The following is a 12,784-nucleotide window of genomic DNA, read 5'->3' as shown; positions in this document are numbered from 1 at the left end:
GCTATGTACATTAAAGTAATGGAAAATTCAAAATACAGGTAAAACACTAACTAAAAATCCCTTCTTAATAATACAGTCAGTAGTCTATTTTTTTTTTACAGATTTTTAAGCTACTTAAACCTTGAACAGTGAAATGGACATTGAATCTGTCTTTGCACAATTTTAAATTACTTAGAGAGAGAGTGAGAGAGAGAGAGAAACACCTGCATAGTTGTGACTTTGGACTCACAAAACCAGTCATAGGGTCAATTTTTGGAAATCGAGGCGTATACATCATCTAAAAAGCTGAATAAATAAGCTTTCAATTGGTTTGGGTAGGACAATATTTGGCTGAGATACGACAAGCCTGTTTGAATGTCTTGAATCTGAGGCTGCAAAAACATAAATATATTGAGAAACTCACCTTAAAAGTTGTCCAAATTAAGTCCATACAAAAAAAAAAAAAATTAATTAATTAATTAATTTTGATATATTTACAGTAGGAAATTTACAAAATATTTTCATGGAACAAGATTTTTACTTAATATCCTAATGATTTTTGGCATAAAAGAAAATCTATAATTTTTACCCATACAATGTATTGCTGTAAATATACCCATGCTACTTATGACTGGTTTTGTGGTCCAGGGTCACAATTTATGTAGGAAATATGCCTTGATTGACCAATCAGAATCAAATATTCCAGAAAGAATCGTTATACTGATAATCATGTATACAAAGTGCAAAATACAACATACAGTGTAGATTTTCCGAATTATTCCAGTTGTCCAGACTGCGGCGTGGCCCTAAAGTTTAAATCAGTTTATGAATGGTTCATTTATAGATGCAGGAGAGAGCAAATAGCGGCGTGCTGGCGTGTTCGATCATGACCTCCTATGGCATCTGATCCAGCTCAAGCTGTTTGTATGGAAAAGCGAACCAGCCATCATAGGGCGGTCCCGACTCTAAGCTGAGCACCCAACCAGTCATCAGAGGGGGTACATTATCCAACATTCCCAGACCTTAACTTTCAATGCAATTTTAACCCTGAGGAAACAGCAGCCTCCAGGAGTGAGAGAGAGCGAGGATTACAGTAGGAGTGATGTGCTGAGATTACTCAGTATCTAAATAAAGCCCAGCACTGAGGAAGTCTGTTTATCTGAGACTGAGCAGAGACTGGACTATTACCTGTGAGCACAATGACTGCGCTGTATCACACATTCCTGCTATTTACAGGTGAGCCTGCTCACTTCTCATTTAACTATTCACTCTCACACTGATTTCTTATAGCACATCGACATTTTGTATTAAATTAAATAGGATTAGGGTGCTACTGGAAGTGTATTGTTTGTGTGAATAGTAGGCTGTAGTTAATTTATATAATTTATTTATTAAAAATAAAAATATTTGTTAAAAGCTACTTTGTGTAATGCATTTAGTATTTTTAAAAATGCATGCATTTACTCATAGTAGCTGGTAACAAATAATTCTAATGTTTTAAAATCTTTTTGACAGTACAGTCAAACTTACACGATTGTGAATATGTTTATTTTAAAGTTTAAACTAAGCTTGCTTTTTTCATTTATTATTATTATTCTATGAAAGACAGGCAGAGTTGACAAAAGTAGGCTGAAAATTTCACTTAGAAATTACTAGGAAATTTCACAAATAATTACAAAGAAATTACAAGTAATACAATAAATGATAATACAAGATATTTTGAAGTAGAAAGCCTGAAATAATATTTTCATGTAAAACGTACTCAAATAATCTTATTATTTTTTGATTAATCAATAATTATTTACAAAATTTTAGAAAATGAATTTTTACAGCATAGATAAATTATCAGAGTAATTCAAGCAAATCATAAAAAAATATATACTTATGACTAAGAGTGAAGCAGTCATCATTTAGACCCCACACAACTGGAATCTAACACTTCATCGGTGGAATCTGACACTGCATTGGTGAAAAATGGCCCTATTCTTTCCTTGGGAAAATCTGGACAATAGCTTTGAGGTTGTTCTGTGAGATTTACAGACAATAACTTACGTAAATGTAAGAGTTACAATAACTTACATAAATGCAAAATGGGATAATGTCTCATAACATAGCATTATAAGTGTCAAAATATTTTAAAAGTGAACAGTATAATATGTTAAATGTCTAGAAAACAAATACATATAAAGAAAATTGGTTATATGGTTATACATATACAATGAAAAGCCTTGACCAAATTCACCATTTGACTATTTTCAGTCAGTATGGCTTCCCTGCAGCCACAGAGGTCTTCACGGAGCAAAAGGGGTTTGCTGGAACTAGCTGGTGTGATCAAGTGCAGCACGGGACGATCGGCTTTAACTTATGCGATGTACGGCTGTTACTGTGGTCTCGGGGGTCAAGGGTGGCCCAGAGACAGAGCAGATTGGTAAGACATCACATCACCTAAAAATATCTGTGCAGTTCTGTGTAACAGAAGCAACAAATATATTTTTTTTCCATTTGCTTTTTGTTCTTAAATTTACTCCATGCATCTTGGTCAAAGTGTGTTCATTTCTGTGGCATTCCCTCAGACATCTGGAAAAGGCTTACTCCCAGCTCTCCCACACACAAAATTACAATTCCCCTTAACCTCAGTTTAGGATGCAGAGACCAATATCGCCGTTCCCAGTGAAAGAGCTCTTCGGAAGTAGACAACGGGATGAAAACGAATAAACAAACCTGCTGATATTATTACACCACATTCCACAGAAGGATTACTCAACCTAATCAAAGTTCATTCTCAGCGGCCCTCCATGTATGAGATCACATTGTATTTCTGCAAGTCTGCTTGAATTATATGTTACATAATGACAAAACAATTAAAAACCAGACAGAACTGGGCTAGGTCCTCTGTGCCATTTCATTACAGATCATTTCAAGGGCATTTGTTCTTCTTTAGGTGTTGCCACAAACATGACTGCTGTTATGGGGATGCAGAATTTGCAGGCTGTCAGACAAAAACGGACAGGTATCACTGGACGTGCAAAGAAGATCAGGTTGACTGTGGTATGATGTGTTTTTTAAATATTAAACTGGCATATTTAGTTTATTTTAGAATCACTTTATACATTATAATAGCCTGGGGTCAAAATAAGAATCAGAAAAAGTCTGTAAAGCTTAAAAGGGAAAGTGAATTTGTGGAAAAATATGACTGAACGTTTTGTTTGGTCTTTTCCTTCAGCTTCAGGAAGTAGTAGTAATACTGGGTGTGTATTATAACAGATGGGAGACTTCAGGCTAAAAAGAGGCAGTGTTTTAAGCAAGCCACAAGATATTTTAAGATCTTGTCCCTGCAGTAAACACCATAACGTGCTATAGGAAACACTCAGTATATTGTAAGAAGCATAAAGCATGGTTAAAGTATGGTTTCCTTCACTCTGTATGCAAACTACTCATTTTACACAGCCAACAATTTATGTTTATGTCTTCAATGCAGATACGCTTAATGACAGATGTGCGAAAATCCTCTGCCGATGTGACAGGGAAGCAGCCAGATGCCTCCGAAAGGCACCATACAACCATAAATATACTCTGTGGCCAGATTTCCTATGTGGATGTGTTCATCCTACTTGCAACATTTACTAATGCCAGTATAAAATTTGGTAAACAAATCTTTTTGATCTTGTATTGTATGTTTGATGCTTTTTATAGACTTTATATTGTTCAAATAATTTCCATTTTCTACATAAATGTGTATTTTATATTTACATAGTTGACTTTCAGAAGTGAATGGATTAAAATATGTGCAAAATAATCGCAGTATTCCTCATTTTTTAGATATGGCACAGTGTTTTGTGAATAGAACTCCACCGCTTCGGTCCGTAGGAGAGAGGGGCTACTTGAATTTCTCAAGATTTATTAAATTCAGTTTAGATAAATGTGTCACAAACAATAGGTACAGGCATGTAGGACCTCCACATGCAGACACAATACACAAAATAGCTGCAAGACGTAAAGGATAGGAACTTCCTGGGAATCTCTTTTGATGTTCGGATTGTATGGACCATTTTGTTCACACCTTTACAGACAAAGAAGCACTTAATTGCATCTGGGGCAGATTCAATGTAATTGAATCTTATATTCTCGCCATCTAAAAAAATGCAACAGACATAGTCTTTCAATAGAACATTTAATGGCTTTTTTCTTTTCATAATTCACTCAATAAACAGATTTTTTTTTTCCAAACTATTGTTTATGTCAAAAGAAATTAATACATTTATTGTAAAATCTCAAAATTTTTATCAAACATCAAATTAAAGCCCTGGTAAGATGGATAGATCAATGAATGATTGAACAAATGAATAAAGATCACGGATTTCATATTGATAGTGTACTTTACAGACAACACTTAACTTAACCAGGGGCCAGGGCCCAATAGGGGGCCTCACACTTCCATGGTGTGCTTAAAGCAACTGTATGTACATTTTTTAAAGCCTTAAAGCCTCGTTTCAAATTAATTCTGATGATACTTATAATAAGGCAAATGGCTTATGATTCTTTCCCCTGTTCTGCCCCAAACGTCTATTCAGAGTATAAGTTTGGTGAGTGGATACACAAAAAGGGCGAAATGATAGATTTGCGGAAGCAACAAATGCACATGTAAAGCAATCCACTCTAATTACCACAGTGATATTTACAACAGGGATTTCCACTCACTTAACTGTAGGGGGCTCCTTTGCTTTATGACATAAAATGACTTAAAACAAGTAAGAATATTTTTTTAAAAAAATCCTTATCCAGTAAAATCACAAACAACAGAAAAAGTCAGTGATCTTTTGAACGTTTATGTGAACAATGTGACAATGGTTGAGAACCGCTGAATTAACTTTTAAATATACCTACACTCTGAATACTTTCAAACTTCTTTTTTTCTTTAAGTCCCAAAGGAAAGATAGTAAGTATTAATACACAATTTATGCCTAGAAGAATTTGTATGTAACATTAAAGAGGAATTACACTGACTCAACATACACACAGAACATGATGAATGGATCATTCCAGAGCTTTGAATATGACCATAGCTGGACTGGTGTGCAATTTCCTTTACCTACAATGAATGTGCTAATATCCAGGGAACGATGGGAATTCTGAAGCTGGCAAAGATTTTATTGTCTTTTCTAGGCCAAAGAGGAAATCTAGCTCCCACCCACCTTGTGTCCTTAAAAGTCTCCTCATAAATGGTGTGCGTCCTTTCTCTAGGTCTAATGCTTGTCCTCGCTCTCATTCCCAGCATTACACAGAAATGACATCAGGTTCATTAATAGAGCTTGTTGTCTTTTCTGTGAATGCATGAGCTGAATGAAACTAGACATAGGCCTGCTGGTTGCATGAAATCTAACACTAGGTGGCATCTTACCATCAGTTTTTATTTACACACGAACCACAGACAACAATAGGATTTTGATCGTTTTCACTTTATTGTTTGAGAGTTAACAGAGTTATTTAAACATATGCAACATAATATAATCAACAGTTTAATTATAGATTTTATATAATGCAGTGCTTTTTAAACGAGATCCCAGCCCAGACGAGGTCTAGCCTAAAGTCGTTCATGCATAGCTTTAATGATAGGGAATACTGGTTTTGAAAGATACCCCTGACTATTTCCTATATGCGTTTTTGGTCTTAACCAGTGCTAGCTCTATTCAAAACCTTACAAAACGTGGTGTACCAAACCATTAATGAACAAAGAACACACAGTGCTTGCATACTGTCTGCACACATCTATAAAAGTAACTCAATTCTTGGCTCATGTGTAGATGAGGTAATTTAATGACACCATCATGGTAAATCATGCTAATCTGTCTTTTGTTTGCTGTGGTGCTTGTTAAGGGATTTAAATGGACATAACTGGCCTTTGTATAGTTCACTCCTTACACGGGACTCTCATGTGAAGCTCCTCATGGTCTGTTGTCAGGCAGGGCGAAGATATCTGAAACAGGAGAAGATCTGCCCAACAACCAGAGCCAAGGACTGAGATCTGAATATCTAGGGCAAGTTCCACAAACACTCACTCAATTGTGTCCTACCATCAGCGGTTAATGAGCGATGAAGTTATGGAAGTCATATGCCTCTCCAGTCACATGGAAGGGGGGAAAGAAGAGGGTTCTTAATTTCATGTCTGCTTGTTTACTTCCTCCAAGAGCATCTTGAAATTGTAGACAATGCTCTTACTTGTTTGACTTATTAACTCCGTGCGCATGGGGTTTTCTTTATCTATCGCCATGAAGTGCATCTGGTTACTGGAAGCTGAAAAACAAAACAACTGTAACTTCAGTCCTTCAGGGTTGTATACAGGTCTAGGGTAAACATAAAATAGTGACGAAAAGGAATATATCTTAACATGCTTAATCATAGAAACCATGATACCTTCACTTTTCTGCTTGGAAAATGGATATTTGTCAATCAATCGAAGAACTTTAGCAGTCCAAAACAATTTAAGACAGTATTTTTGGCCATTATAAGACACCTAAATATTTTTTATATCAGTTTATTAGAAGATGGGAATATCAAACAGTTTCATTTGCAAACGAATTATGCTTTTCTCTCAATTTTCAGCATCATTACCCCAGTCTTCTGTGTCACATGACTTCAGAAATCATTCTAATATGCCGATTTACTTACTATTATCAAATTTGAAAACAGTTGCAATGCTTAATATTTTTGTGGAAATTGTGATGTATTTTTTCAGGATTCTTTGAAAGTTCAAAAGAACATCATGTATTTAAAATATTTTGTAACATTATAAATGGCTTTACTCCAACTTTTGATAAATTAATGCATTCTTGCTCAATAAATGTAATCATTTCTTTAAAAAACAAAAGACAAAAATGACTCCAAGCGTTTGAACAGTAGCGAATGAAGTAATTTCTCCTCAAGTTCACACAAAATAACTACATTACAGACATAATGTTGCACTAATGTTTGACATTGAGAAAGTATCAAAATAGAAAAGGTAGTTTTCATTTAATGTGTTTAATGTGTTTGTGCCATCTTTAAAAAAGCCACTCAATTTGATGTTTTATGTAATGCAACAAAATTAATTTAAAATGACTTTCTACAGTGTCCTAATGTGTTTTTGAGGGCTTCTGTCCAAGTTCCCGGAACAAAACTCTAGGGAAAGGCAGCATGTTAACATGATCATGAATTCTGAGTACAATTGTGCAATTGTCCCGAACACCTGGACTCAACTGACTGTTAAGTGGAAAACTAGGAAGAAATATCACAATCAACACCTTTAACAAGTAGCTGCTGGGAAAAGGGAACAGGAAGGTCTCCAGTGGCTTCTTCTGAACATTTAAAGGAATCTAGTGATTACAATAAACAAAGGTTTTGTTAGTATAATGTCATCAGACAGAAAATAAATAGAGCTTAGAAAGTTTAGAAACATCAATGCAGTACATGAGTGGTAACCAACTGCTTTGTCTTTAAGATGGTTAATAAAATGTTGTAACATTACTAACATGTCACCAGGGGTGTAATTGCTTCTCTTCAGAAAGTAAAGTACTGTGTGATTTTGTTCCCGTGTGTAATCCAGCTTAGATGATCACCTTCATAATAGAAAGCCATATAATTACTCTCAAGGTTTAATGACCTGCACTTGAACAGCTCTACAAGTTGTATCAGCAGGTTTATTTGGAGCTTGGCATTAGCTACTAATCCAAAAAAAAAAAAACATTCCTCATGTCTTCCAGAAAAGGGCTTTAAACTCCCCTTTTGGCTGTGTAGAAAGCATTATAATCACACGACAAGGCTGACCATGGCTTAATTGGTGTAACACGATAGCATATTGCTATGGCTTTCACACCCTGAGAGATGGATCTAATTGAAGTCTCTGGAGATCACAGCTAGCATATGGAGCTCGTCTCACTGTCTGCTACCTGGAAACCGGCGCAAGAAAAGAACTGGCTTTTTTTCTTCCCGGAACCTTTGAATTCAAGTAACAGAGCTGTGAGTGTAGATGGTGTTGTATCAGCTGACCTGCAGTCTTATGACATTAGTTACCATTTCTGTTTTTTTGTGACTATTTGCCAGTAAAGTCTACATGTCAAGAATGATTGTAATTTTTTTTTTTCATAGGTTTTTCCATCCATTTTGCTCAAACTGCAAGACTGTTTGGATGGTCTGTATGAATGAATGTTTGTTTTGGTGCGCTAATGATCCAACATGCTACTGCCAGTTTAGAGATGCCAGTTCATTTACTAAATGAGCGTTTATTCAATTAACTACTGCCTCTTTGCCACAAATGACTTAGCTGTTGCCTTTGGAAACAAGTTCTTCACCAAAAACACTAGAAAGCTCGAGATGGCATTCAGAACTCCTTGATTTTACTGAAAAAACAAAACAAAACGGAATCTGTCAACAATAAATAATCATTATTGTTTTGTATTAATGAGATGTTGGTCACACTTTATTTAAGGTCCAGTTTTGTTATTAACAAACCATTAACTACAGCTTTTGGCTCAATCTCATTCGCTGATTTTTAATAGTTAGTAAGGTAGTTGTTAAATTGAGGGATTAGGGATGTAGAATATGATCATGCAGAATGTGTGCTTTATGAGTACTAATAAACAGCCAATAGGTTAATAATATGCTAATAATCAACTAGTTAATAGTGAGAATTGGTCCCTATACTAAAGTGTTACTGAGATTTTTAATGGACTAATACCGTTTGGTTATTTTGTATAAAAGCATTTTTGAATAATAATGTCCCTGTGTGCCTATTACAGTTTCTTTACACAATCACTTTGGCACTAATATCACAACCTTGATGTAATTTTTTTTTTTTTTTTCAAATATCTACATTCTACACTTTTTACAATTGAACTAAAATGACCTGTTGACAACTTAACATCCCAGTATTACCATTTCAAAATGCAATTTACACATCTAAGATGACTGTTTATTCATTTCATTGCAATGATCTAACTATCAATTGAAACAACTGCTCAAAATGCTAAGTAACCTCTGCATTATTCCTAATGCATAATTTTATGGAAACCAGCCAAGATTATTCCATGTTTAGATCATGAAAGTTTCTTGATAACAAAATTGATTACGTGGAACATGAACCAATTGGATTTAGATCATCTATGGAGATAATATTTCATCATATTTCACTGTTTATGGTCCCATGTACCTCTTTTCCAAACCATATTTTCAGATGTTTAGTTATCAATCCTTTATATTGCCTTTTACATTAAGCCAGTCAAAAAGTTGAAGAAACACTGTAGTTGAAGTTTCGCTGTAACGTAGTTTTTTATTTTTTGTAGCTATTTTCATGATTTGATTTGATTTCATCAATACTGTAAATACTGATTCCAGTAGTATTCAACAATCAATGTGTTCAATGAGACTGTCAGACAGCTAGATATCTATCTAGACAGACAGACAGATAGATAGATGGGTATGTGAAAATGACATGGATCTGTGATTGATACTTTCGTTTGATTTGACTGATGAGAGAAATGTCTAGACTTGTAGCATACAGTGAATCTTTTTTCTGAAACAACTGACTGTTTCTCTGGGAGCAGGGACTCAAGTCATAACCTGTCTCATCTGTTTCAGTCTAAAAATTCTTCCCTGGCCTTGTCATATAAACATGTAAATGAAAGATAGGGAAGCGCTGTCACTGATCCATAACTGCCCTCTGTCTTTACAGATGTTGCACATACTGTCATGTATTTTATGTGCATCTTGTCCTTCACTCTGGACCTATAAATCCATTCGGTGGGCAGAAACACTGAGTATGTGACTCAGAAATAAAAGCCATATGCACTGGCTTCCTTTCTCATTTCCCCTCGAAAAAGGCCCAAGACACAGCAGCCACAAGAGCACACAGGAAGTAAATCTTCAAGGACTACCACTAGGGAATCATCGCAGCGAGTTTCCCTCAAAACCCAAAGACTTACAACAGCTCCTCACCACGAACGCAGACAAGAAAAATGGCAGCGATGAGACAAATATGCTAGCAAATGAATATCAGATGACTTCCAGCCACCTTAATGTATGAAGCTGGGCTCAGCTTCTATTCAAAATAGACATTCATTCATTTGGATTGGCTGTGAGGGGGTGGCATGTGGTTTCAGTTAAGGGCTGAACTGCTAGGGAACTTCATCTAATGTCTCTGTGTGTGTGTGTGTGTGTGTGTGTCTCTCTCTCTTGCTTCTACCTGACCCCATGATGACTCATGGCAGCATGGCTACGCTCCTCTCCCACACAACAGGAGCATTACAGATATAAAGAATGCAGCCTAATGGTTTGCCACACGGTAATACCCCTGCAGGAAGAGGATGCATGGATCATAAAATTTAAGCTTTGCAAGGCATTCATCGACAATAGAGCCAGTCAGCATTTTCCTCACCCCCTCTATCTCTTTAATAGATCAAGAGAACAAAAACACCTCTCAATAGATAACTTGCACTGTAGTTGACATGTGCTTCTTTATGTAATATCGGGAGGTGAGGCGCTCGGTCCACCACTGCATTATGAAATGACTTTAAAAGAATAGCTCAAATTAAAGGAAAGACATCATTTACTCAGTCTCATGTCTTTCCATATCTATCTTCTGTAGAACATTAAAGATATTTTGAAGAATGTTGGGAACCAAACAGTTTTAGTGCCCATTGATCTCCACTGTAAGGGCAAAAATCAACAATGAGATATTTCTCAAAATGCCTTCTTTCATGTTCCACAGAGAAAAGTCAGTCATACAAATTTGGAACTAAATAAGGTTGAGTGAATGATAACAGAATGTTTGTTTTTAGGTGAATTATATTAAGTTCAATCTATATTTTTATTTTTCATCTTCAAAGTGTGTCAGTGTAACCTACATTTCTTTCTTTTGTAGCAAAAATGGTAATCAACATGTAGATTTCTGTAATAAAAGTTACCGTACACTCTTGAATATATATGTTCTTTATTGGTTCCATGAAGAACTTTTAACATCCAAGGAACCTTTCCATTGGACAAGTAGGTGTATCTCCCATATAGGTATATATTCCATTGGACGACATAGTAAAAACATGCTCTTTAGATTATTAAAAACACACTTCACACACTTTTAAAAACTGTTTACTAAAAGATTTGGAAATCCAAAAAATGGCTCTTCTATGCAATCGCTGCCAAAACCCCCTTTAGAACCTTTATTTTTAAGAGTGTTGAGAAATAAGATGCTTGCGACAGCAGTAAGAAGCCAATTTACTGTATCACAGGAGTATGTAGCCAGTGTGTGATGTGCACCACAAAGACAGAAAGCCGGAGAGCATGATCCATTACTGAGCCCATTGGCAAATCAAAACAACAAAACCAGCATTGTCAGGTGTGTAATCTCTTTTTAATGCGCACCAGATGGCAAGACATATTTGATAGCATATTTGGTGAGAGATAATTATTTTGTAAACCCAGGTCTTTAAAGTTTTGTACTGTTAATCGTCATGATATCTCTCTAATTCTGGGCTTTCTAGCAACAGTGGTCAACACAATAAAAACACAAAGATGTACCGTTATGCAGTAATGTCATTAACAATGGCAAAGCTATGTTTCCCAGAGAGATTGCAGTGTCACTATTTTCAAAGTCACATAGCTTTTCAGTAGCAAAGCTATTTTAAGTAGCATGTAAACCACTAATACCTTAACATTTTCTTGACAACATTTCAGCAATAAAGATGTGTGTATAAACATCAGTATTCACTGATGTGCTGTTTACGATCAGAACTAGTGAAATCTGATTCAGGAGCAATCAACCATTTGAAATCAATTCTTTTCAATAGCTCTGAATCACTTAAGTTATCAGTTTGAGTTGGAATTGATCAAAGTAGTTCAACTGTGCATACAACTGAATCATTTGGGTGGTTCACTCATCCTCACCCTGCACTGTTTAAAGGTCCGTTCACAACAAGGACGATAGCTATAACAATAACTATAAGGTTTTAATAATCATTATAATGCTGTAATAACAGCAAAGACCACACTACAACTACAATGATACAGAGGAGTGATATGATTGGAAACTCTTTTAAAACACACACCCCCCACCCCAGCTGATAAACAAAAACTTTCACAGCCAATCAGAATTTAAAGAGTTCAAGCATTTAAAGTAATAGTTCACCCAAAAATTATGTCTATGGAAGTCAATAGCCATAGTCAACTGTTGCCAACATTCTTAAAAATATATTTTTTGTGTTCAGCAGAAAAAAGAAACCCATACTGGTTTGGAATGACATGAGGGTGAGTAAGTGCTAACATTTTCATTTTGGGGTGAACTCTCTTCAAAGCAGCAGATGAGAAAAGTGCTGCTCACACTTATAATAAACAGACTGTTATCATTCATAAACGTGGTAGACTAGCATCTTTTACCGTGGTACCATCATCATTTTCACGCTTTTTAAAAAGAGATACCACATTCTTTTTCATTCATGAGTGCTGGAGCTCTGCAGTCAGATATTGTGCAGTTTTTAAAGGCAAAAATGTGTAATCGGCCCCTAATGGCTATCTCTAGGAAGTCAAAAATTGCTGTCAAATTGGACAGATACTAAAGCACTTCTCATCAGCCATGCAGATGAAGACAACGGCACAGTGTTTAAAGGTTATTTCTGACTGACATCACATAGTTTACCCATATTTTGGAGCTTAATGTTATTTTAAGGGTAAAACAGACAGACGTTTTACAGAAGTCAGTCTGACAATTTGAAGGTAATGTGTGAAAATGGCTTTCATCTCTCTGAAGTCTAATGTTACCTGTAAGAGTGAAAATAGGCAGAAA

General features: G+C 35.6%; 1 protein-coding gene across 1 annotated transcript; it reads left to right on the top strand.

Moving 5' to 3' along the window:
• Positions 1-1,178: 1,178 nt before the first annotated feature.
• Positions 1,179-3,606, top strand: LOC306850520 (phospholipase A2-like; the record flags this gene model as incomplete). Its single annotated transcript, XM_079386190.1, has 4 exons — positions 1,179-1,215; positions 2,239-2,407; positions 2,921-3,027; positions 3,458-3,606. The coding sequence occupies 4 exons, from the start codon at positions 1,179-1,181 to the stop codon at positions 3,604-3,606; spliced, it is 462 nt and encodes a 153-aa protein (XP_079242316.1).
• Between the last annotated feature and the right edge of the window lie 9,178 nt (positions 3,607-12,784).

This window comes from Barbus barbus (assembly GCF_936440315.1).
Source record: "Barbus barbus genome assembly, chromosome: 3".
Taxonomy (NCBI): domain Eukaryota; kingdom Metazoa; phylum Chordata; class Actinopteri; order Cypriniformes; family Cyprinidae; genus Barbus; species Barbus barbus.
Note: the sequence above shows the minus strand (reverse complement) of the source record. Positions and strands in the feature narration are given on the sequence as shown.